Source organism: Hippoglossus hippoglossus, chromosome 1, assembly GCF_009819705.1.
Source record: "Hippoglossus hippoglossus isolate fHipHip1 chromosome 1, fHipHip1.pri, whole genome shotgun sequence".
Taxonomy (NCBI): Eukaryota; Metazoa; Chordata; class Actinopteri; order Pleuronectiformes; family Pleuronectidae; genus Hippoglossus; species Hippoglossus hippoglossus.
The window spans coordinates 7,157,581-7,183,015 of NC_047151.1; the positions used below are offsets into that span (position 1 = coordinate 7,157,581).

The window sequence follows — 25,435 nt, forward strand, 5'->3', positions numbered from 1 at the left end:
TTTAGCATCTTTAAATAATTTATTCATTTCTACAATGGACCATATGCAGTGATCAAAATATTGAAATAACTGAAATACACAATCGCTTTTAATCATGTTTTTACAGGCAGATGTAAATAATAAAAAAAAATGGAGGCTCCAGATTTAAAAAGCTGCAAAGTGACTCCTCACTTTCTGCTTCTTCCACCACCTCCACACACTTATTGAATAAATCACAACTGTGGCAAGTGGGCACCAAACGCAGATGTATTCATTTAATGCCAAGCATCAACATGCTAATCGTAAACGCAGGTGACATTATGGGACAACGTGGCAGAGAAAAGACTTATTGGGTCAAAAGCAGTGACTACATTATCCTCTGAGCGCCTTCATTCCTCCAGTGGAAGGAAAATAAAGTCTTGAAGGGAAGCGTGTTAAATCAGTCCAACATGACCTTTGTCCACAACCTCCCCGCCCATCTCTCAAAACCACAAAGGATTTCTGGGTAATCGTATTACCCCCTGCAGGGATCCCCAGTCAGGCATTTGCTTTTCTTACGCCTGGGGAAATACCAAAGGACTAGGTGAAAACATTCCCTCTGTCCAGTTGACACATAAGTAGCATAAAAAAAAAAAAAAATCTGATCTGAGACTAATTTAATCTGTTCAGGCCTCACATTGTGATTTCAATAAGAGCCATTTATTATGGGAATATATTATTTTAACGTGACCAAAGGAAACCGGTCCCATTGCCTTTAAAAGTTGAAAAGCAGTAAAATGCTTTTATGCATTGTGGAACACATCTGACATCAAGATGACAACTTTCAGTTTTTAAGTGCTAGGTGTATTTAATATTCTGTACAAAGACAATGAAATATTTACCCATCTTTAACTGAGACAAAACAATATTTAAAGCTCAACAAAAACAGTAAACCGTCACATGGCATCCCTACGCTTCACTTCCCCTGTCTGTTGATTTGTCAAAGCGGCTGTTGGTTGCTAAGGTTACAAGGCTCCCTTTGGATTGTGTTGCATCTCTCCCACACAACAGTCATGGCAACAGTCGGCCCACAGAAATACAGTATTAAGGACTACGCAAGAAAATAGCAGTAATGCTAAGCATGCTTTCAAGCTTTCAGTGTACAGGACAAACATATTCAGTCTTTTATCTAAGGCAAGTGTATGTACAGAGTGACGACGTCCAGCATACTCCCAGGCAACTCGAGGTCAAGTCTTCAATAAAACAAGCTTTCTGCATTCTGCCGATTCGTCTTACCGTGTACGTGTGTTTTAAGACAGACGAAGATGGCGTCATATTATGCAGCTATTTAACATCTCTCACCTTTACACAGCTTCCTATTTTATCATGCACCATGGCGTCCATATTACTTTACAATTTTACAAGATACAAAGGTAACTCCATTTAAAGACTGTAAATTACATCTGGTCTTATTACAACAATAGTCACATCTTACATCCTGAGAATTAAAAAGAAAGGGACAGGAAGTTGACAGGTGGAATCGTTCAGGTGCACTGGGGGAGGTGTATGTAATGGAAACAAAGGAACAAACAGAAGCACGATCATAAAATCATACGAGGAAAAGACTTTCCTCCTGCAACTGGTTAAAATAAAAAATAAAAGATGAAATCACTGCAGTTTTGGTATTTTTGACTTTAGGTGTATGGGCCCTTAAACATTTAAAACTATTTTATTTAGAAACAGCACAAAGTGAGGTTTTCTTTACAATGCTCAGTTCGTACCCGTCTGGTTCTTTGTCCTCTCACTTAACATCCAGAATGTGTCACTGAACGGATGCAGGAGTAACTTGCCATATCTGCAGTGACAGATCACAATACCCATCCCCTGCTCATGGTCACGAAAAAAAAAACAAGACTACGCCATAAGTGACTCACATGAAATCTTATCAATGTGTCGGAATGACCACAACAAATATAAAAAGATACTAGTTATTAACAACTTGTATGTCGGCCCATCACACCTCTATTTAACACACTTGAAAAATAGATGCATTGAAACTTTTAAATATAGTAAATATTTTCTCATGTTTTTTCTCTTCTCTATTATACTTTACTCACATCACAATACTCAAGCAAGTCCTCACAGGAAAATAAACAAATCCAATTTGTGATCTTTATAGTTTTTTTTTTTTTTTTTTTTTTTTTTTTAAATCAAGGTGCTGGGTTGGAGGAAGTGTTCAAGGTGCTGTCATTCGTCTTGAGGAATGGGCTGTGGAGGGGGGGGGCGGTGTAGTCCTTCATATTAGGGACAGGAGCTCACTCTTCCTATTCAGAGACTGCTCTTGTACATTTTACACTCTAAACCTGACATGGAGTTAGATCTCCCTCAGTTTCTTTTTTTTCAAAATACCTTTACGCTGATTCCTTTGAATTTATTATGGCGACTTCAGTAGTTCTGTCTTTGTAATGAAGCATTCTTAGGGGGAGGTATACATTGGATTTAATTTCACAGCCTGCCACATTTCTCACCTTAATCCACTCTTCTACCCCTGCTTAACCCCCCCCCCGGCCCCTCTTTTTCACTCTGTGCCTCCATGTCCGTCTCAGCCTGTTGCTCTCACAGTGATGTATCCTGGTGGATTGACTGCAGGCAGCCCAGCAGCTGGTAATAAGGGCTGCCGGGCGAGGCCACGGTCTCAAAGACGGACTGGAAAGCCCGGCGGTCCAGCTCTTCGTCAATCTGGTGCCGGTAAAAATCCATTGCAACCAGGCAGAACAGGTTGATGTCCACCACTTCACTGGAGCCCATTCGGCTAATCACATGAGGCAGTCTGTTTAAGAGCGGGGGGGTTAAGGACAACAGACCAGTTACAAATTCTCTCTCATTTGCTTGTCTAAGCTCATCATTACAACACAATCACTGTCAAGTTCACAAGATCGGCTTTTCATTATCTACCAATTCCAAAGATCTGCCTGAATGTAGAACACATATTTCAAGAACTGTTCATCTTATCCGTTTCAAACTAGGCATGGGTATTGTTAGTGGACCAGGGAAGTGCAGCGTCAAATTTGGTGCGATTTGGACATGTGATAAAAATTTATAAAATATGATTAAACAAGCAAACTGCCCTCTGAATTACAGAGCATTTGAAAAGTTGTGAACTTCAGTCTGAGGATTGTTGATTGCTTAACAGACCTCTCAAATAGCCAACATGCAATGTATGAAATAAAACAGTTTAGCAAGTCATTCTATGTGTAAACCAGACACGTGAACAGTAAGAGCAAATTCAGTTTCATTTTTTGAACAGGATCAAATTGGTGCAAAAAAAAAAAAAAAAAAAAGAAAGCTGCAACCAGCATTACCACAGGCCAAGTAAGCAGCCCTAACAGACATGTTTAGAACAGGCACTGCACTAGTAAAGGATACAAGGCTGAGATCCACTGAGAGGTGGAGGCAGAGACAAAGAAGCAGGAGAGGCTCCACATGGCCATGGCAACCGGTGTCCTCTGAGTGAAGTTGGACAAGGACAGCAGCACCCAGTCTCGCACCATAGACGACTGGCCTGTGGCGTGGAGTGTCTGGAAAACCTGAGGATGGGGGTACACACACACGGGAGAGTTGAGGAAAGATTAGACCAAAACAAATGGAGAATATTGCCTACATACATTTTGTTATAAAGGAGCATTGAACACAGTTGCTCGCCTTTCCTGAGACTCATTGAAATGCCAGGTGTCTTTATTTTCCACATCAACCAGTTTGAACATTAAAAAGTTTTGGGTAAATTACCTAATTTCTAAACCAAGCAGGAACACAAATTTCTGTTTAACAAATATTCAATCTAAGAAAATGCCAACATTTATATGTTGAAAAATAATCTTTATTTTAATACAAACTCGAATCATGCTTCATATTTTATTTAACTATTAAATTCTATCACCATGTTACATTCCTGGACAAAAACTTTAAACCCTTTGTCTTTGCTCAAGCTTGTGTTGTCTTGACAACCTGTTGTCTGATTGGACAACAAAAGAGCTGGCTTACATGGTCAAAGCAAAGTAATGGCTTTACTGAGACTGAGCGAATGCTCCCTGCAAGAAGCAGACTGAGTGAGGGGTAAAAGGGAAACTGAGCAATGCAGCATTTCCTTGGTCAAAGAATAATCTGATCAAATTCTGCCTTGAGTCTAAAGAGCAAAACCTGAGTTTTTAATCTTGCCGTGCCATAAAATGCCCAAGGAAAAAACACTTAAGTGATTTTCTTTTGCATGGACTCATGTCCTGCCGCTGACCTTGTACACGACAGTGGCCATGAACTGTGGGTAGGGCTGCTGATTGGAGAGGAACTCTCCGATGACCTTGTTCATGACGTCCTGTGGCGGGAAGAAGTCATCCAGAAACTGGGGCAGAATCCTGGCCACTACACGAGCCTCACTTGGTAAACCCTTCCTGATTCTACAAACAGGAAACCCCACAACAGAGCAGATGATCACAGGAAACAAAACATGTGGAACTGCTTTTTATCATGAAGTACAGCAGCCTTTTGTTGAATTCTACAAACCCCATGCATCTAAAAAATAAAATAAAAAAGGGAAAGAAGAAGGCTGCAATATACATTTTAAATTAAGTTTACATACAATGGCGGGTGGGTGTGCTTGTGTGTACCTGTCGAAGAGCACAGAGACCCTCTCCATGGCAACAATGATCGACTCGCTGTCTGGGGCTTGAGGGTCAGCGTGGTCAGGGCGACTGGCAGGGCTGGCTTTCTCCTTGCCTGAGGAGAAACCAACATGACCCGCCGTGACGCCCACCGCCTCCGCTACGGCAGAGCCAGAGTCAACCTGACCTCTAACCCCTGTCACGTCTGAACCCGACGCAAGCACCGCTGAGAGGACGAGAGGGGGGGGGGGGTTGGAACCGGTTGAACCAGTGGGTGAGAGGTTAGAGGTGGAGTAGGGACACTGCTATCACAAGATTCAGACCAAAATTGAGTTGACCTCAATCAAAAATTGGTATATTTCGGGGAGCTACCCACGTCAAGTAACATTCTTCAGAAGGGTTTCTATAAAACGACTGGTGCTTAAAGTATTAGAGAGATTTTCAATGCCACGTTTCCTGGGTACAGTGGTACGGCACATACTAGATTAGCCTCTCCTGTGACCCCAATGTTCTTCAGCTTGCACTGCTGTACAGCACGTAAAGGGGAGGTATGCAGAAAGTGATATGTCGGTTTGCAAGAGCCGAGGTTAACTCAAGGAATTTGTTGGGTATCTCAGCGAATTTTTATTATTTTTTAATAAAAGTTATTTAGGCTGTCAGCATAAGGACAACATGCTAAGAGTTGCTAGAGTTAGTAGGGACCAACGTAGGGGTTAGAGGTAGGGTATGTCAGAGGTACCATTTGTACATAATACAGTGTTTCCCCAAAAGTTACCTAGACTGTGGCAGCCCACCACTGTTTCATATTGAACTAAATATATATTTTTACGATAGATTGATGTATTTTTGGCAGTTTATTCACATTGTTAATCAGAAGCACCAGAAGAAATCCTGTCATGCAGGTTGATGGTCAAAAATTCAGGGTGCGCATGAGAGCATGCATGTGCCTGGAATGTATGCAACACAACCACCACAGTCAGAGTCTAGTTGTGTGGGAAACACTGTAACACACGTATTAGATGCAGGGAAGCAAGCAGGTTTGTAAAATTCTGTCATAGGTGAAATGAAAACTGGGACTTTGAGTATATATACTGTCATACAGTACTGATGAAAGTATAGGTAACAACAGTTACCTATACTTTCCTAAAATGGTAGCATTAAGATGAACACATTAATTTTTGCTCGTGAGTAACTTTTACATTACACAAATCCCAATTTGTTTTAACATACAATTTTATGTGTGCATGTTCTTTCAGATGCATACACAATAAATTGTACACCAACAAGTTAGCAATGCAGGGGGCTTACTAGCAGCCACACGTTCCCAGCCAATGAGTTTCCTACACTTGGCTTTTAACCCTTGTGTTTGTTTCAGAGTTTTCCAAGCTATGAGCGTTGCAGATAAATAGTCCAAGGCAAGAGTGGAATAGGAGGGGAGGAACATTTTCTTTGTTGTTTAACAGCAGATCTTATCCTGCTCAAACTGCATTGCTCCTCTTAACATCAGGAAGGAAGGGGTCTGGGATGAGAGAGCGGAGCATTTAACTTGAATGGCTCCATGCTTCCCGAGTGTTAGTACTACATCAGCCTCAGTGAGGATTAGTCAGGATTATGTAGTTAACTACTACAACAAGGGTCCATGCAGGAGAGTTAGCCAGATGCCATGATGAGAGTTTGCAGCAGAATGACAAAGTTACAACAGCAGGAAAGAAAGCACCAGTCCTATTACAGTGCACTCTGGTGGTTTAACCAGCATACAGGCATGTTATCACCTTACTTACCAGTGTACATGCAGGTGAGCATGAGGCCAAGTGCAGCCATGGCTCTGTGCGGTGACGGCATGTTGACTCGGTCCACGCTGAGCTTCACCAGCGCTTCTCCATCCACACGCGACAACTGCTCCGACAGCAGGAGGCGCTCCAGGCCGCGCAACACGCAGTGATATATGACGGAGGGAGTGGAGTCCTCGCTGGCAGACACCATCACACCGCACAACTGAGGGACAGGGGGGAAGTGAGAGCGGGACAGAGAAACGCTTATAATTTATATATTCCGGCTTTAGTTTACTGGGAAATGTGTTACATACGTTAGGGTTTATTTTTCCCATATTCATTTGACCATACCTGTATAACTCCAGCCATGAACTCAGTTCCAACATCCAGAGGGTAGTTCTCCATCATGTAGAAAGCCACAGCACACATCACCAACACATGCTGCTGGTTATGCAGGTTCACACAGCTGCAGAATAGAAAGATGAGACAGAGTGTGAATGGGACAAAGATTCAGATTGTAAAAAAAACGTTAAGAGCAGCACCTAGTGGCCAAGAGTTGCATTGCACTGATTCCATCAGTGCATTACGCTGGACAAAACTGATTACATGATCCACTTAGAGTTTGGGGGGAGGGGGTCAGACTCAGCTCTGACATTAAACACATTGGCTCAATGTGACCCTTTCATTACCAATGCAGCTCATTTAATTAGGTCAGGGTCTGCGTTTGTTTCTGTAATGAGAATAAGAGCGATACTCACTGAGCGATGGCCCGGAGGTTGGACAGCAGGTACTCGGAGACAGTGGGGATGAGCTGTTTGGCTGTGTCGTCTAGCAGGTCACACTCCAACACATACAGCACTCCATGCAGGGCCCCCATGCGGCTCGGCAAGTGGGTGCTGCGCAGGGTCGTCTCCAACAGGCGACACACAGGCTCAGCTATCACTTTGTCCTGGAAATACACATTCAGATGCTTTATATTTATCTGTTGAATATCAGGTTGATGGTATAGTTTCACCAAAAAATATATCACAAACATTTCACCAACACAAAAACATGCTCACCATGCCCAACACAGCTGCAGCTTTGCAGATGGCCGGCACCAGGTATTGATTGAGGATCTCATCCTCTGGCGGGTGGAGCTTCTGCAATTCCATCAGGGTGGAGAACATCATGTCAAACTGGTTCCTCTCTGTGAACAGGTCTGACACTGCCAGCAGCTACAGAGAAGGACAAGAGGGTGGAGAGGTTCAGAAGAGAAGTGACCTCAGCTTCAATGCACATGGAAATAATATTCTTCAGGTGCCTTAAAAGCATAGGGATAATGTTTCCATCACATGTCTATTGAAACATCAATAAATTTTAACACTGACATTATACTATACAAGCAAGAGTCTGGATTTCATACCGAGGGAAGATATTTGGATCTACAATCTTCTCAGTTTCAATATTCGCCAGGAAAGTGTGTTTTGGCTCCGTATTAGTTTTAATCAGTGTCCACATTGACACCTGAAAATGCATATCACGTGACCAATTGTGTGCACTGGACATGCACGTGCCAATATAAACAAGGCATGCGCGTGCCAGTGTACACAGGAATTTATCAAGTAATAGCGTGTCTCCTAAAAAGCAGAATTTAACTTCAAAAACAGTTGTTAGCATAGACAACAGGGTCAGTAACGCTTGTAATTGATTATCCATGTGGCGTTCTACCCCGGTGCAGGTTGATTTCTTGTTGAAGGGAGTGATGTGATAGGAGCCTGACGAATCAGTGAAGGCTACATCATGATCCAAGAGCCAATTAGCAAGCTGTTGCAAGTCTTTACATCATCGTTTCCAAAGTTCTCAGTTTCTACCCATCCAGAATAAAATGCAGCCCTGCCGTTTTCAAACGTTAACAGGGCCAGCAACTTTTTCAAACTTCTCCGTTTTAGCGGCTCTAAAAACTCAGGAGCACTGGATGCCAGGCGTATCGGAGTTTGTGTTCCCAAACATAGTATGGATGTAGCCTAAATTACGAAGCGTGTGTTTTAACTCACCGATCGGACCACTTCACTTATGAGGATGGTTGGAGTCCTTCTGTTGCTCGGGGAGCCAGGGATCAGCCACTGGCTGTAGAGCTCAAGGAGGAATTGAGAACATGAATGGATGTCCACACCTGCACGGTGCTTCCTGAAAGCAGAGACAATGGTAAGTCACAGTGTACAAGCTTATTTCAATGCAGAGTCGCCTGTGCATTGGAGATTAGGGCATTACTGCATGTGAATGAATGTTTCATTGTCAGACCTTGAGTTTATAGGAGATATCGGCGGAGAGGTGGGTGCTGGAGTGTCTGTTTCATCTTCTTCATCCTCACCCCATTCTTCCTCCCTCAGAGGGGTGATGTTGTTACCCAACCACACTGAATGGATTGAGACCTGGAAAAAGAGATGCAGAGAAAAATGCATATTCAATTGAGATATTATCTATTAAATCCACTACATTATTCAAGCTTCTTCTAACCCATCACTTCTTTTCTCTTACCTGCCCCAGTTTGTAGTCCATGTTGCCCATCTCCCTCTCTGTATTGATCTGAAGCAGCAGCTTCTCATGGCTGATCAGCGTACCTGCTGATACAGTGTATAACAGAATGTATTCAGTTTAAACTAAATCAAGTGGAGCTGTAGTTACAGAGAGTTTGAATGCAGGTTGTCCGTTACCTGCAGAGGCTGCAGACAGTGAGGGCACAGGGTCCCATGCGTGGTACGGGTGGTGTGTATGGACATTGTCTCTTTTGGACACAAGAGCCTGAATCTCTCTTTCCACCTCGCCCCTGATAACTGCAAGTTTCCTTCCAAACCTGGGCACAAATAAAACAAGTTATCTAATTTTGCCACATTCCTATTTTAGGCTAATTCCCCATGAGACAATAGCTGTACAGCTACCTTGTTTCCAGGGCTTTGAGGCTCTTGTTGCGGGGCTGCTGTTCCAGACAGCTGACTGCAGGGTTGCCAGCAGCAGGCAGGGTCATGGCACTTAGCACCAGGCTGGTGATTGCCTGTACTGCCAACACATTCAACTGGGTGCGCTCCAAATCCTCCTAGAGACAATGATAAACATGCATTAGTAAAAACAAAGAAATTGCAGCCACTATTATCCAGGTACATGTTTACAGATGTATTTATACAACCACAGATCTATGCACGCTTTTGCAGATTGGTCTACACATGTGGAAATCTCAATAGACCAACAAATAGCATAACACATTTAAAGATTCCTGTAAACATTCCCAAATCTCTGCACACATCTTCAGATTCTTTTGACCAATTACAAATCAGATCACATTTACACAGACCGATTGAGATACAGTTAGTAAACTCCCTACACACACACACAAGACTGCAGCAGTAATGGCTCCATACAGGTGTCAAGACAAAACACTTGCACTTGTAAACACTTGCAACCAGTAGCAGTTTTATATATTTGTATGTGTACCTCCTGCTGCGTCTCCTCCTCCTGGGCCATAGTGATGGGTTGGGTGACCAGCACCCCCAGCAAAGTGGCCCAGGTCTCCTCAAACTGAGTCCTGTTACTCCAGCCTGTACAGTGGTGAAAATATCAAAATGTCACATTAAGAACAATATGATATTAATACTGTATGAAAGGAGGGAGACAATTTTATTTAACGTTTCTGTACCTAGTATGTTGATGCGATAGAGAAACTCTCTGAAGACATCCTTCTCCTGCAGGAAGTCCACAGGGATCTCAGGTAGCGTCGTGCTGAATTCTCCTCCTGGTTGAGGGGACCAGCCCAGTTTCCAAACCTGCAAAACAAACATACACCATTTAAACAAATACACCAATGCTTTGTCACTAAATTGCACAAAGAATTTCATTCCAAACACTGACCAGTGGAGGAACTCGGGTGTAGCTGTTAACCAGAGGCAGTCGGGACAGACTGATGACAATGTTGCGTAGAGTTGGTGTGAGAAAAGCTGGGAACACACTGTTTTTACTGTGACCAAGGGCAAGGACGCTCTGCAGCCCTTCCACCAGTTCACCCATGATCTCACATGCTTGCCACTGGAAAATTTCTACAGAGGAAACACCCCAAAAAATACATGCATAAATTTCAAGCTAAATGCTGCGACAAAGTACTGATTTACATTCAACTGTTTTATTAAATTTTTAAGTGAATGCTCACTGTCAGCTTGTGCCGAGTCCACTTGGTCTCCTTCAGCGTCTCTTTCTGCCTTAGTCTTTTTCTTCGCGGGATACAGCAAGCGGTCCCCAGGACTCACAGCCACTAGGAGGACATAACAAAAAGTTCAATCCATGATGAAAAATTCCAAGTCCTGAGGCAGTCGTGGCATGTTACAGAACCAAATCACAGGGAATTAATGATCCTGCTGGCCTCATTACCTGCAGAAATGATCAGCCGTAAGCAGTAGATAAGGGAGCAGGTGTGTGTGGTGTACTCTGCAGTGGAAAGCTTGTTCCAGACACAGGGCTGCTGCAGGGACAGACAGAGGCAGGATAGAGCCCACTGTAGGTCCACACTCAGGGGCAACTGATCCTGGAGCAGACGCCACACCACCACCTGTCAGAGTCACATACACAGGAGTAAGAAGACAGCAAAAAATACAAAGGCAGTGGGTGTAAAGCAATCACACAACTAAATCGTCCTAAGTTTAAGATTTATATCAAAATACTTATTTACTATAATACTGATTCATTGCAGCTACAAGGAAGATTTAGATATGTCGTCCAAAGCACTCAAAAGGATGCTAACATTTATTATGTGGTCTTTTACCTCAGTGGCAGTGCAGGTGAAAGTGGTGATGAGATGCTCCTTGTCAGAGGGAATATGTAGTGAGGAAGGCAGCTGGCTCACACTCAGCAGGTACTGGGACAGAGCTCTGCAGAGCGACAAAACGCGAGGGTAGAAATCTGCCACATCTGAAACAGAGGAACGTTTTATGAGAATAAAAAAAAATAGGAGGAATGACAACTTGAGCATTAACCAAGTTGAACTGACTTGTACTTATTCATCCAATGTTTCTTACCATACACATCAGCCAGTTGTACCCAGTAGGGCTGGGGTTGGGAAGGAGGCAGGAAGGACTGGTGTGGTGCAGGAAGTGACCCGGTGACCGCTGCTAGTTGCTCGAGGGTCACCTGCAAGGCCGTCTCCAACAAGAGCGGACCCTGACCTCGTGCTAACCGCTGCACGCCTATACTCAGGCATGGACACAGCAGGCTTAGGTTGAAATCCTGGTGAAAAGATGACAGAGGGCAACATTCAGATTTAGTGATAAATTGAAATAAAATATGCCAGTTTGCCACAGAGTGTGGGACTGCAGCAAAAATAAAGAAACCAAACTAGATGAATAAATTATTAATTCTGAGTTATATTGAAATATTTTGGTGCTCTTTTGGGTCAATACATATTTTACTGCAAAATAAAGTTTGTGTGCAGACTGAAGGGCTGCATGTGTAACTTCTCACCTTGCAGCTCATGATGTTCAAGAGATCAGCAGGAGGTAGTTTGGTAAGAAGTTCAGTCGTCTCCAACAGGGACACATCGCCACGAAGACAGCACTGAGACTTCACCAGAGCCACGTACCACTCCTAGAAACAAGAGAAAGGGTTTAATATTTCCTTAATGTGTATGAATTAAATTTGTTCCATTATGAGACTGAGCTGCTCCTAAAAGTGTTTTGTGGATTGTGTGATATATACACAAGTAATCTGCTATCCAGCTTTGACTGAACACACCTTGCAAAGGCCAAATCGATAATTCCTCACCTTATCTGCAATCACCAGTTCAGGGGCAGGGGGTGGATCTCCATCCAACGGGTGTGATGTCACAGGAGGGGAGGGGCTGCTTGTGTCAGCTACAGTGGCTCTGAACCTGTCCAGCAGGGAGTAGAACCTCTGATGCCTGTGACAGAGGATACAACACATTAAGATTTTCAATAGTAGTTTATGGGAGATCAAGCCAAAAAAGTCATGTGCTTGGTTGTGTACACTTATGATCTGGTTTTAGCAGGTGGGAAATCAAGCTCCTTACTTCACTAGATAAAAAAAAAATCCAAGTATATTCCTTAAAATGGCTGCAATACACAGTAACGTTACCTCTGAGCGAGCCCACTGGTCTGAAGGTATTCCTGGATCCTGTCCAGTTCCTCCACAGGCAACTGAGCTATACTGTTCTGGAGGGTGTAAGGAACAATGCAGTGAGGTATACAACCAATATATAACCAAGGATCATATGTGCAACATACAGCCAAACTCCTGTGGGACAAGAAAACGTAACCCAACAGTAAAGTGTACCTGTAGTGTCTCAGCTAGCAGCATTTCCACCCTGCGACACGCCAGCGTGTCCACCATGCGAGCCAGAACTCTGAAAGGCGTATTGAGCAGCTTGTCTACATAAAGCATCAGCAGCGATCCAGACTGACTCAGGTGGATGCCCTCCAAACACTGCAGAGTCTTCTTCAACATGGTAGGCTGCATCAGAGTTAAGGTAACAATAAGAGGGATGGTGGCCCGGCAGAAAGGGTGGTAAAGGTTGAGAGGAAAGAAAAGGAAAGGTTAGCCAGGTGGTCAGCAGATTGTGGATAGAAAACAAAAGAGAATAAAGCAGATCAAAAAATTACCAATACCGTGGTGAGGTTGTCACAGCGCGACTGAATGGCCTGGATGAAGAGGCCACTGGCAGATGAATTCCGGTGTACAGCGCTGATGAAGTCCTGCACCGGAGGCTCATGGGAAATGTTAATCAGGTCACGTACGTGGTTGACAATCAGCCAAGTCAGATGCTCCGAGTCGTGGAGATTCTGACACTAAAAAAAGTGAGAAAACCACACCCCTTAAACATCCACGTTGGGAAAAAAAATAAAATAACGTCAGCAAAATGAAACGTTAGGAGTCTCACCACATAGTCACAGAAGAGGATAAGAGCTCCCCTCCGTACGATCTCTCTGTTGACCATTGCTAACTGGGACCCAGGTTTGTCTTCTTCACATTCCCCTGAGGAGTGAGGGCTCAGCAACTTCGTGCACGAGAGGCTCTGTCTCCTGTCAGAAGGAAAAGAGAAGAACAGAGCTAGGACTGATGGGCAGGATGATATTCAACTAAATTCTATGTACAAAATCAATTCATTATAAAAGCCAGAAGCTGCTTGGGATCTATTACAATAGGAAACCTCGATTTCAAGAAACATTTTCCCTTCTTCATACGAGTGTCCTTGCTTTCTGTCAAATGTGGTCATTTGAATTCTTAATTTAGAGTCTATACAAACCTGACATAAATGGGGCCCAAACACTGCTCTTACCTGGGTGTCTGGTGAACCTCAGCCCACCAAGAGTAGTTGGTGTAGTCAATGATGAGGAGGACCTGGCACCAAAGGAGCACCAAGGAGGGGTGGGTGGTGATGAGGCACTGCACCATGCTGTTCAGGCCCTCCAGGGGATAAAAGAGGCCGCCCTCCGTGCCAGTCTGTCCACTGCCACCCTCGCCCTTCAGGAGACGACTGGCTGCAGCTGTGATCCTGCGAAACATTCCTGAAGGAAGAAAATAGAAAAATCTCAAAATAAAACTTGTTTTAACCCTGACATTTAAAATAAAGAAATTGAATAATAAAATGCTATGCTCACCACTTTTGAAGACATGTATGAGACACATGAGCAGTGTACCCAGCTGTTGGCAGTAGAAGGTGTGTTGTTGCTCTGTAATGTCCACTTTGACTTCTCTGGAGGAAATATCATCCAGCAACACTCCTACCAGCTGCAGCAGGAACCTGGAGGGAGGTGGAACATGACATTACAAGTGAAAAAAGGTCAAAATCAGAAATGTGTGGGACAAAAAAAAAAAATACATCACTCAAATCTTATTTCAGAAACATTTAAACTCAACGGGACAGTGAATACTCTTACTAACCGGGCAAAGGTTTCCTCAGGTTGGACTTTCTGTGCCTCTCCATTAGTCTCCTGGTTACCGAGTGTGTCAGCAGCAGGCGGGTCGTTCGGAAAGGGGCTCTGCTGATGCAGGCGGCGGATTGTGTGGCAGGAGAGGAGATGTGGGGAGAGGGAGAGCTCATGGACTCGCGACAGGACAATGTCCTCAGTGGACTGGGAGACGAGTACCCTGAGCACAGCGAGGATACCAGACACCCACAGCTGTATAGTAGCTACGGATGCCTGGAGTAGAGAAGAGGTTTGATTACAAACATCTACTTTGCAATCACTTAACAAACAGCAGACAAGGTGTTAAGGTACATCAGATTGTGCAAAGACAGGTCTCACCATGGTGGCTGGGATGGTAAACATACTCTTGAGCAGCATGTCCACAGGCCTGAGAGAAGAGGGAGCTACAGTCTCAAAAAGAGTGTTCAACACTCCCAAAGCCTCCGGAGAGTCCAGATGCATCTGTAAAGATACGACATACAAATATGTTTAAGCTTTCAGACCATTTCTTACATACATTATAGTCTCAATGACCAATTACAAAAACAATGCATGGATTTTCCTACTTGCTGCCTGGCGATCATGGGGAGTAGAACATCAGCAATCTGTCTGGACAGTCTCTTCCACTTGTCCTCATTCTCTTTGTGACACTGCTGCAGCACAAGGATAAACATCTCCAACACCTAAAAACATGCATAGGAAAGGAACATGTAAGGCAGAGGAAAGTGTGGCTGGAATAATTGGAGAATAGCCTGCTGTTGTCTTCCTGCATCAGCTTGTAACCTTACCTGATGGTGCTGTACGAGTCTGAGCAACATGGAGACCACCACTTCTTTCTGCGTGTCCAGCTCTTTGCCTGCATCGGCTTTGTTTGAGCCCCTCAAGACAAACAGGTCATGAACTATTGGCTGCAACGCTGGGATGGCTATCGAGAAAAAAAAAGAAAAAAGAAGCATATCCGATAACTAAAAGGTTCATCAAGTGGCTAAACAAAACATGCTTACAAGTAGAGCAAATTATTTTGTGTCGTGTGCTTTGCTTGTGATCCTCTCACCATGTGTGACAGCTTTCCTGCCACTTGCCATGATGCCGTCACAAAGCTGGATGATCTTTGGAATGCTGATTATCTGCTTGGAGTGGTAGCGCTCGTAGGACAACAGCACCAGGAAGAAAAAGATGTTTGGAATGATGGCCTCTGAATCTCTGTTGGAAAAGTGTAACAGGAATTAGTTTAGATCCATGTGAATGGGTTTCTGACATTAGTGATACATTGAAGTATTACAAATTTCTGTGATGGAGAAAACTTACCTGAATTGTCCCACTTCAATGTATTCAAACTGCTTAAGGACAAAGCCGATGAACACCTGAAACAGAGAAAATATTTTCCTGAATGAGCCAGCTTTTCCAAGTTTTGAACGAATCCTTGTAAAACCATCAGTATGTATTTATTTAACCTGATCTGAGTCCAGCAGGCAATAGTTGACTCTGAGCTGCACAAGCTGGGCGAGCAGGTCCAGCACTTGTCTCTGCAGGGCCACAGAGGTGCTGGTTGTGTACTGCTTCAACGCTTTGATCACAAGTGGCTCAAATAGACGAATGTGGTTGTGGATGGCGTTCTGGAGGGAAAAGGGAGCTTTTAGAACAGCAGCAACTTAGTCAAGAATCATTTGGAGTCTTGACATATCTATTACAGTTCTGAAAAAGTTGCAGGACGATGCAAGTACCTTGTCTCCTCTGTTGCGAGTTGCATTTGCAATGTTGGACCTCAGCTGATTGGATGCCTTTTGCATTACATCAAACCACCTACAAGCATAGAATGGAGGGACATTCTGTAATGTCTGACATATTTCATTGCAAATTTATGGGATTGTCGGCTTGCATTTAAAAATCGGTGCGTTTCTACAACTTACCCAGACGTGTCCTGCTCCTGTTCAGCCTGCACCATGTTGCGGAGACTAGCGTCTGCAAGAGCCTGGGTGAAGTGCGTGTACGGTGCCATGAAGCAGTAGTGGTAGAGACCTGGTCGCAGGCTGGACGAGCCGAGACGCAGAGCCTTACCCTGGGAACGGCTGGGTCCACTCAGGACCCCCTCGTACTGGGAGGCCAGGTTGGTGCCAAACAGGGTTTTTAACAGCTAAAGAAAGGGACATCTTGAGTTACCATTAAGAAAACACCACATCTAACTCGGACTCTAAATAGTTCTTTAATGGAGACTTTCACACTTTTCATGAAGTATCTCACTGCCCAAATTCTGGAACAGTCTTAATATTAAACAGTAATTTATTATCTCGTAAGTCAGCGCCTTTACTTGGAGTCTAAACATTTAAAGAATGCTTTCCGTTTGTGTATTTGGTTTTGAATAAGACAATTCTTTGTAACGTTAGTGTACAGAGGAAAGAAATGCACCATTTGTTAATTCTCATATTATTCACAATCTGCTATCTTTGACAGCATTTTTTTAATGAGAAAAGAAGATCCTCCAATTTCCATTTAGGGAACGGTTTCTGTAATACCTTTATTTAAATCATCCCTTATGTCTTGAAGGTGATCATATCAAGCTACTCCAACCAGTATATTACTGTAAATATTTTGCTATATGAATGTATGGAACCATCGCACAGAAGACCAATGCCTTTACAGTCTCTGTCGGCAGGAACCAGTATCACTCTGTGTGGGGTCGCACCAGGTGCAGCACACTGCTCAGTGCTGGCACCATTCAGACCACCACACACACAGGAAATATAGGTCATTAACACAACAGATTACTGACCTGTTGGACACAAACTGTAGCCATGGTTGGTTCTCGGGAGAAGCAGGACTTGAGGTAGCCCAAGATTTCCTCCACACACTGAAAGAAAACAAAACCCCCATTATATTGTATTAACTCCAATCAACATTAATAGAGTTTGTTTAATGGTTTATTAATGAAACAAAATAAACTCTTGCTTCCATCCTCATTCTTGCTCCCACTATTATTGACAGATTGAGAGTGTCTAATAGAGGTGATGTCATTATCTTCTTTACCTTGCTGATGTCGTGTAGTGTGGCCAGCTCCAACAGCTGAGACAGAACATCTAAAGTGGAACGCAGGAAACCTCCAAACTTCTCCTGGGTACTGTGAAGGTCTAACGTCACCTGGAGACAAAAAAATAACAGCGACACGGTTTAGGCTCCATGAAATACTTTTATGTTAGGAAGTGTTTTTAAAAAACAGATGCGTGTTCTTACTTTGTAGTTGGCATGTGTAGCTTTGAGGACATCATAGAGCTTGAGGTAGGGTGGCAGGTGGTAGAAGCTGCCAAGCGTGGAAGATTTGTTCACAGCTGCCGACCCTGTGCTGTCTGCTGGCCTCCCTGCTCACAAAAAAAAACACCAACATCTTTATTAAGTATTCACAGACAATCAGATTATCTGTACCTGTGTTAGTGTAGGGCGAAGGGTTCATGTACCTGTGCTGACATCATTGCTTTTCTTTGGGCTCATAGGAGCAGCACTGGGCTCCGCAGCCTCCTTCTCTTTGCCTTTCCTGCGAATAGGACTGAGGGAGGGGGTGTTGCTCAGGGAGGGGAGGGTGGCCTAAAAAAGTACAGGGAATAAGTATCAAACCAGACAAGCCAAGAATCTTCATCTTCCTTTTAATACAAATGCTTGTGGAAAATGTTCTATTAAATATTGTGGAGTTATTTGATTCCTCTTTGACATTGTTCATTCTCATATTATTCACAATCTGTGCTTAATGTAGGTGAACAATATCTTTGACTGCATTTTTTTAATCTGATCCTCCAATTTCTGTTTAGGGAACAGTTTCTGTAATACATTTATTTAAATCATCCCTTATGTCTTGAAGGCGATCATATCAAGCTTCTCCAACATGATGACTTTCAACCAGTATATTACTGTAAATCTTTTGCTATATGAATGTATGGAACCATCGCACAGAAGACCAATGCCTTTACAGTCTCTGTCGGCAGGAACCAGTATCACTCTGTGTGGGGTCGCACCAGGTGCAGCACACTGCTCAGTGCTGGCACCATTCAGACCACACACACACACACACACACACACACGTATTTAGGACATTAACACAACAGATTACTGACCTGTTTGACAAAAACTGTAGCCATGGTTGGTTCTTATCGCCTAAAATATTTGTCCTAAATTTTTCTGTTATATTAAAATTTCTCATTTATTCTAATATAACAATTATTTGTGATTAATAAAATGTAACTTACAAATAAATCTGTGTCATATAAAAGCCTATAAAATAAGAACAATCTCTAATAAGACTGACCTTCACTGCTGGTCCAGGTGGCGTGTCGTCCAACACATGGGCACAGATGTTGAGCACCTTGAGCAGATGGGAGAAAAGTTGCTCCAACATGGCCACCAGGGAGCGCTCCGACAGTGCTGCCCAGGGTTCCTCCATCTTATTTTGGCCTCCGCTCGTGCTGCCACCTTCTTCCTCTCCCGTCCAGGGGTTGCGCATGCATTTAGGAGCCACAGCTGCAAACATCCAAGAGGTTGAGTGAGGGGTAGCGTGTTTGGAAATGCTATATCTTTGCAAGCTACAACATGGTGGACATTTTCAGAATATTACCCACCAGCAAGCAGATTCCCAGAGAGCAAAAGTGCATCCTGATGTGCAGAAAGATCGAGTGGGAACCAGGCGGAGGAGAGTAAGGAGAGGACCATATTGGCCATTCCCACGGTCAGAGTCCTCCGCTCTGTGTCCTGTGCCGATGAGGTGGTTGAAGAGCCTGGAGCACTGCTGGGCTGGGACAGACTGGAGAGGGACAGGACAGTGACAGGATAATCAGTTGTGAATATAGTAGACCTGAAATGTAAGATGTTATGGTGCAGATTACACAACAAGAACGGCATTAAACGTACAGAAAAGAATGAATTCACGATGGGGAGACAAACCTGAGAGCCCTGCCCCTGCTACGGTTCAGGCTAGAGCGGGAATTAAACATGCTACTGCAGCTAACATATCCGCAGTGCCAGCCAGTGGTCCAAGTGCACACTGGAAAATTTGAAGCCAGGAGGCACAAGGCCTCACAACAGCCAAACTGTAGAGAAATAAAGAAATGATATTCAGACAAGTTATGAAAATGCAAAAATACCATGAATGCGTGACACAGCAGGAAAAAAACAAAGCCTTTTATACAAATGTCTAGAGGCTTACAGTTAGAGCCCTGGAGGTAGAGGAGGTGAAAGCGTGGGAGACGGCCGTGACAACTCTGGACAAATTGTTCTCCAGTGTAACATCGGACACAGCGTTGGACAGGTTGTAGCCTCTGTACGTCCTGACATAGAAAAGAAACCAGTTCAAGAAAGACGGTTCTTTCATTTAGTCATAACCTTTGGGACTTTTCCACTTGAACTTATGGAAAAGAAGTGAAAATTGTGGTTTCATGGCTTGAAGATTAAACGGTCAACACCAAAGTTACTACAGTTTGTACAATACAACATGCGGTAGGTACTATAAAATGAAACATGACCATTGTGTATTATTGACAATGATGGCATTGAGAGCAAGTGACACAAAATGAATGCATTTACCTTGTGATGGTGCTAACGGTGAACTGGGACGGTGGTTGTGTCTCATGCATAAGCAGCTGCAGGTATACTGAACTCTGGTCTCTGGCAATAGCCACCACTGGGTCCACCTGGCCCTGGTCACAGTCGTAAAACAACCGGGGGACCAGTCTGTTGGAGAGATGGAAACTTGAGTTAGAGCGGTTCCTGCGGACTTTCCCCGTCTGGTCCCCTAGTATAAAGTCTGCAGGATCTGACCACAGCAGGGGATCCACACTTGATTCAACACAACACTGAATTTTTTTTTTATCTCCAGGCAAAAAAGCACTGTCACACACGGGACACTGAGGAAGATGTCGAGAGATTTCATGGAGATAAGCGCCGACAGCAGTGTTCATGTGCTGTAAACAAAACGTGATCTCTGCAGCGGAATAAATGTGTTACATCCTGCCTCTGCACACCCCCCAGACAAATGATGTCGTACCTGCTGACAGCAGACGCAGCCACGTGCCGCACTCTTGGATCATCATCTCCTAAAAGACGGATGACCACATCATTCAGGATTCTTTCCTGCAACCGCAGCCGCTGGATGGAGAACAATATCGACAAATTAGGGATCACAGTTCAGGCAGGTCAAGATGAAAATTACACTGCACATGTGTTTGTGGATCCAAAACATTAACAGGAAATACATGAAAGGTAAAATAACATACTCCAGTGTAGTGATGATCTCCTTTGTGCAAATTCTCTGTTTTCCTCTCCAGGAAGTTAATTAATCTAAAAACACAAATAAATTAATATATTTAGTCAGATAAAACATCATTGATGAGTTTCAGCTGGGAAACGAATTTTTTTTTAAAATCATACCGGAAGTCCATCTCAGCCAGGGTCTCCAATAGCTCAGTCCGAACGAGCCAATAGGATAAATCCCTCAGAGCCAGCAGGTTGATCAACAATTGCAAGCCGAGCTCACTCAGAGTACTGCTGCACACTGTCATGATGCAGTGCTGAACACACACACACATTAAAAAAGTCAGACTCAAAACACAAACACAGGTGATCAACACACTCAAACAGATCTGTCTTACCCTCACTGCAGAACAAGCCATCTTGCAGGTGACAGAGGACTCATCTTTGAGCGTTTTCTGGAGTAAAGGCACCAAGTCCACCAGGGACAGAGGGTTACCTGGACAGGACGACAGGTGAGAAGTGCACCATTAAACAAAATCCAGACTTAATTTGTCAGCAGCAAGACCAACAGGCCTGTGTAAAGAGACACACACTAACCTGTTGAAGTCTGCACAATGGCCAGCCAGGTGTGTATGTTGAAACGAGTTTTGATGAGTGCGGCCTGTATAATGGCTCCACAGAGGATGGCTGTGGCCCCTCGGATCTGAGGGTCCCCATGGTCAATGAGACACAGCACGTCACTGATATACTGCTGCTCTGAAAGGGGACAGAGAAAGGAATGAGGGTCAATGAAAGTGCAAAAGACAAATACAATTCATGCATTTTAACAGACAGGTACTTACATTGCAACAGAGGTAAAAAAAAAAAAGAAACAGCCATATCTAAAGAAAATCCACATTTACAATGTCTGTTAGTGGAAGAAAGAACAAACACTATTGTATCAAAAAGTTATTTTTACCTTGAACAATTCAAAAGTGCTTCAAAACTTAATTCAGCTGTATACACATTATATTTGTAGAGCTCCATATCCACATATAAGTGTGAGAGGTTTAAATATCAATGCTCCACCAACACTGGTCTTGTCACTTAAGGCCTGATTACATGAGGGTGTACAAGCTGTGATTAATTTGCACCTCCCTCTCTCCTGCTAGTTTACTGGTTCACGGAGTGCAGTGACATCACCATGCTTCCTGTGGAGCCCCGCCCACCCTTTCCCTGTGCACGGGTATAATCAGGTAACAAGTGAAAACATCTGAAGGTGTGCTGGGCGTCCAGAAAGGTTTAATGGGTTGTTCCTTGGGCAATGCCCCGCCCCTTCACAGCATTTTCAGGGAAATCAGTTAACTAACGCAGATGGAAATAAAACCTCCTTCACAGAGGTAATAAAATCTGAAGTAAAAGAATTCCACTACATCAGGTCGCCCCCTCCACTTGGTGTAAGTGCCTGTTATTGGTAGAGGCAGCTGCAGATCCAAACCAAAGAGGAGTGTGAGACACAGGCAACTGCCCTGAGGAAGAGAGGCCTTGACTGGTCAGTCTCTGAGAATGTGCTATGTTTCACTTTCCGCCTAGAAGCTGTGAATTTACAGCACACAGCAACTTAATACGATTTATTGTTGGATATCTAATGTAGAGTAGAGCAAGTTTTTTTCCGGTCCGTCACTAAAATGTTTTAGCTCAGAGGGATGACTTGGGTAGTTTACTATGTTACTTTAAAGGCGCGGTCAGCCTGAAGGTCCCGTGGGACACTGTTCCAAAAATCTGGCATCTCAATGAAGTGTTGCTTCATAGTCTCTCTAACAAATTGTTGAATATCTTTATATGTAAAATTCTTGGTTGGGTACAGCCTTATCAAACACCAATAAAAACTACTCGAGTCTGAGGGATGAGCTCAACTGAAATGATGTGACTTAATACTGTGATGATTATTGCAACATTAACATTGTCCATTAAGCCTTCCCCTGAATTAGGGAGCATTGACTTAATAATGTGTTTTTCTTGATAGCGACCTATTCAGGTGTCAAGCACCACAGAAACCTACCTTCTGCTGGGACGCCGTCCAGCGGCTCCAGGTAGAGGGAATTAAAGAAGGCTTCAGGATGTAGCGCTCCTGCTGCTCCCACACAGCTGACCGCCAGGGCCTTCACACTCACTCGCACCTCCTTGTCGGGGATCAGACCTAGAAAAAGAGAAAAGACATTAGTAGACGACCAAGTGGTTATCTTATTCTAAAGATGTTGTTACTGACAGAATTTACCTAAATGGTTGTTTTTAACGTTGTTCTCTTAATTATCTGTTCTTCGTAGTAGTGGATAAATGGTTACCAGATCACCATAATGTTCAGATTCAGTTCATTTTCATTGTCCTCAACCTTTAAAAAATGTAGTCATTTTAAGAGGTTTTTATTAGCGCTCACCATTCTTTTGTCCTGTCAGCAGGAAGGAAGCAGAGAGAAGCCGTACACAGTGCACCAGCGGCTCCATCCCCTGGTCTGTGTAATGTCCAATAGGACCCTTTATCCGTGATTGCTAAGAAGCAGGCAGAGGAGATTCATAATCAAAACACAGGAAATGTTGTCGTTTTGCTTCTATTAGACCTTTGTAGCGTGGACCTTATTGTCCACTGTGAAATGCTGGCATGGAGATTTTTTTGTTGTTGGGTGTGTCTCTACCTTGATGTCTGGTTCGGGTTCAGGAGGTTCATCCTTTGGTATGAAGCGGTCCACGCTGCTGTCTGAACCCTGCCGGTTGTGACCTCGGCCTTCGAAGAGATGAGGCTTGCTCAGAGCTGCACACAAACACAGAAACATTAAATCATAATCATGGAGTAATATCAGTCACCAGAGCCGTGTGTGTATGTGTATGTGTACAAACATACCCAGTGCTGACTGCAGGAATGGTTCTGTTGGTTCTTCTTGGGAGGACGGTGCTGTTCCTTCCTCTTCCTCATCCTGTAGTGTCCCGATCTGCATCCCAGAGTACTGACTCTCACTTCCGTCCAGCACCTTGTGCACAGACACAAAACAGATATCTCCAGAGTGGAACTAAACTCAACTTTGCAAATACACCGAATCTGCCTTAGTTTGAAATGCAATCACATGCAAAGGACACCTGAAGAGGTTTGAGTCACTGAGTTAGATTTGCTGGGTGAAAGACAAAGACACAGCACAACAAATGACTAGAATTGCATGTCAAACTAGTGTTCCCTAAAATAAAACTCATCATTTGAATCATGCTTGGGTCCAAACGCAATTTACACTAAATCAACTGCATACAGGAAGAAGCACAGGCTCGACAACTTCAATTGTGGTTGCCACAATCTGCCAGAGGAAGAGCAAGCTTTTGATCCAAACTATCTCTAAAATGAATGTCCCCTAGATTAGTCAAGTATTACTTTTAACATCAACCACGAAAAGTGCACATGATTTTTAGGTAATTTGCATGAACTTTTACAGCAAACTAGTTGGGTGATAAAAGGCTTTATCTACAAAGTACTCATGAGGAATGAATTTATATAATTTTTTTTTTCTGTCCATGTATGACTCCAGCTGGAACAAAAGCCCGTCACGGCCTCTAGAAAGGGAAAGGGAAACACATTTAAGGAACATATGGTCTCCATGCTCCTATTTTTGAACTTGGTGGAAAGCCAGTAACAGAGGATATCAGGGTTGCTTGTTTTTACAAAGAACTTTCAGAGGCTTGTTATTTTTGAAGGAAAATCACTGGACACAAGGGGAACAAGGGGAGTATGTTGTCAATGTAGTAAAGAGGGGGAAGAAGAAATAATCAGGGCTAATTCTGTGCATGGGTTCAGACGAACAAACGAACGGAAGGTGAAAGAATGAAGAAAGCCAAAAGTTTCCAGACAAGCAAGCCCCTCCCACTCGTTTTCACGGTGTCCAATTGGCTGACCTTTTCACTAGTGCTAGAGGAGGAAGTGGCATAGAAAGAGGAGGAGGAGGAGAAAGAGAACGAAGATGACGAAGAGGAAGCAGTGTAGACAGAGGAGTCGCTGTCTGTGCTGTCGGGACCCTCCGTGGAAGTTGGCGAGGGTGGGGACGGCTCGATCACCCGTGGCAATGGAGTGCGCGACTGCGGCGGAGTGAGGAGAAGGATAAAGGAGAGGGGGGGCAAGATCATAGGGGTGGAATTGTTAGAAAGGACAATCTGACAACATGATGTCTCCAGACGACAACAGGTTCACATGACCTGCCTCACAACAACTCAATGGATTCCAGCTGCAGGGTGAGCAGTCACATTTTGTCCAATGCGTTATGATGAGAAGAACATTTTATAACATAATCTTTATGTGACATTTGAGATTCATGTTTCACTCCATTAAATACCAAAAACCTCATTTCAAACACGGCTGTCAATCACTTTCCAGTGTGTTAAGTGCTATAGCGATCCTCTGGGACAAGGCCACAAATAGAATGAGGAGATGTCCATAGTTAAAATTCTAACATACATTTTACCATTTCAGTTTTCTCACACTCTCTCTCTCTCTCACACACACACACACACACACACACACACACACACACACACACACACACACACACACACACACACACACACACACACACACACACACACACACACACACACACACACACACACACACTTTTATAAAGCAAGATCCTGTGTCTTGCCTGAAATAAAGAAAGTCTATGCTAATAGAAAAAATAATTGAATTTTTCAATCAAATATAATATGTGTTTTTTTGAGCTTCGGTGAAAACGACACGTATTTAATGAGTGACATGGTTGAACCCAGTCATTCATTAAGGTGCTCATGTACAAGAGGAAAAACAGTTCAATAATCAACACCTGGAAACACCGTTAACAAAACAGTCTTCACTGAGGTTTGATTAGTTT

General features: G+C 43.6%; 1 protein-coding gene and 2 non-coding genes across 11 annotated transcripts in view; all 3 read right to left on the reverse strand.

Annotated features, from left to right (window-relative positions):
- The window catches only part of htt (huntingtin), a 33,179-nt gene continuing 7,744 nt past the window's right edge, over positions 1 to 25,435 (reverse strand). For 3 of the 9 annotated variants that reach the window (XM_034587446.1, XM_034587454.1, XM_034587464.1), the window contains 55 exons: positions 23,437 to 23,563; positions 23,231 to 23,346; positions 22,976 to 23,087; positions 22,601 to 22,738; positions 21,157 to 21,315; positions 20,958 to 21,055; positions 20,737 to 20,876; positions 20,583 to 20,646; positions 20,354 to 20,454; positions 19,894 to 20,040; positions 19,517 to 19,637; positions 19,255 to 19,400; positions 18,933 to 19,114; positions 18,623 to 18,834; positions 17,781 to 17,907; positions 17,560 to 17,684; positions 17,356 to 17,466; positions 17,102 to 17,179; positions 16,242 to 16,465; positions 16,056 to 16,134; positions 15,786 to 15,947; positions 15,640 to 15,695; positions 15,386 to 15,534; positions 15,120 to 15,256; positions 14,898 to 15,014; positions 14,671 to 14,793; positions 14,306 to 14,565; positions 14,023 to 14,165; positions 13,701 to 13,929; positions 13,302 to 13,443; positions 13,030 to 13,209; positions 12,698 to 12,874; positions 12,500 to 12,576; positions 12,170 to 12,305; positions 11,870 to 11,992; positions 11,428 to 11,635; positions 11,175 to 11,320; positions 10,784 to 10,961; positions 10,566 to 10,667; positions 10,271 to 10,455; positions 10,059 to 10,185; positions 9,857 to 9,960; positions 9,307 to 9,461; positions 9,082 to 9,221; positions 8,906 to 8,991; positions 8,669 to 8,799; positions 8,422 to 8,554; positions 7,447 to 7,602; positions 7,144 to 7,334; positions 6,737 to 6,851; positions 6,395 to 6,608; positions 4,620 to 4,839; positions 4,247 to 4,409; positions 3,385 to 3,545; positions 805 to 2,788 (listed from right to left, as the gene is read on the reverse strand). In XM_034587446.1, coding sequence (XP_034443337.1) covers positions 2,575 to 2,788; positions 3,385 to 3,545; positions 4,247 to 4,409; positions 4,620 to 4,839; positions 6,395 to 6,608; positions 6,737 to 6,851; positions 7,144 to 7,334; positions 7,447 to 7,602; positions 8,422 to 8,554; positions 8,669 to 8,799; positions 8,906 to 8,991; positions 9,082 to 9,221; positions 9,307 to 9,461; positions 9,857 to 9,960; positions 10,059 to 10,185; positions 10,271 to 10,455; positions 10,566 to 10,667; positions 10,784 to 10,961; positions 11,175 to 11,320; positions 11,428 to 11,635; positions 11,870 to 11,992; positions 12,170 to 12,305; positions 12,500 to 12,576; positions 12,698 to 12,874; positions 13,030 to 13,209; positions 13,302 to 13,443; positions 13,701 to 13,929; positions 14,023 to 14,165; positions 14,306 to 14,565; positions 14,671 to 14,793; positions 14,898 to 15,014; positions 15,120 to 15,256; positions 15,386 to 15,534; positions 15,640 to 15,695; positions 15,786 to 15,947; positions 16,056 to 16,134; positions 16,242 to 16,465; positions 17,102 to 17,179; positions 17,356 to 17,466; positions 17,560 to 17,684; positions 17,781 to 17,907; positions 18,623 to 18,834; positions 18,933 to 19,114; positions 19,255 to 19,400; positions 19,517 to 19,637; positions 19,894 to 20,040; positions 20,354 to 20,454; positions 20,583 to 20,646; positions 20,737 to 20,876; positions 20,958 to 21,055; positions 21,157 to 21,315; positions 22,601 to 22,738; positions 22,976 to 23,087; positions 23,231 to 23,346; positions 23,437 to 23,563 — 7,947 coding nt within the window. In that variant the 3' untranslated portion in view covers positions 805 to 2,574. Of the gene's footprint in view, positions 2,789 to 3,384; positions 3,546 to 4,246; positions 4,410 to 4,619; positions 4,840 to 6,394; positions 6,609 to 6,736; positions 6,852 to 7,143; positions 7,335 to 7,446; positions 7,603 to 8,421; positions 8,555 to 8,668; positions 8,800 to 8,905; positions 8,992 to 9,081; positions 9,222 to 9,306; positions 9,462 to 9,856; positions 9,961 to 10,058; positions 10,186 to 10,270; positions 10,456 to 10,565; positions 10,668 to 10,783; positions 10,962 to 11,174; positions 11,321 to 11,427; positions 11,636 to 11,869; positions 11,993 to 12,169; positions 12,306 to 12,499; positions 12,577 to 12,697; positions 12,875 to 13,029; positions 13,210 to 13,301; positions 13,444 to 13,700; positions 13,930 to 14,022; positions 14,166 to 14,305; positions 14,566 to 14,670; positions 14,794 to 14,897; positions 15,015 to 15,119; positions 15,257 to 15,385; positions 15,535 to 15,639; positions 15,696 to 15,785; positions 15,948 to 16,055; positions 16,135 to 16,241; positions 16,466 to 17,101; positions 17,180 to 17,355; positions 17,467 to 17,559; positions 17,685 to 17,780; positions 17,908 to 18,622; positions 18,835 to 18,932; positions 19,115 to 19,254; positions 19,401 to 19,516; positions 19,638 to 19,893; positions 20,041 to 20,353; positions 20,455 to 20,582; positions 20,647 to 20,736; positions 20,877 to 20,957; positions 21,056 to 21,156; positions 21,316 to 22,600; positions 22,739 to 22,975; positions 23,088 to 23,230; positions 23,347 to 23,436; positions 23,564 to 25,435 lie in introns of all 9 variants that reach the window. The other 6 variants (XM_034587497.1, XM_034587436.1, XM_034587480.1 and 3 more) reach the window with 6 other exon arrangements.
- LOC117772004 lies at positions 16,931 to 17,059 on the reverse strand. The gene has a single exon (XR_004615700.1).
- Positions 18,249 to 18,380, reverse strand: LOC117772016. Its single transcript, XR_004615704.1, has one exon.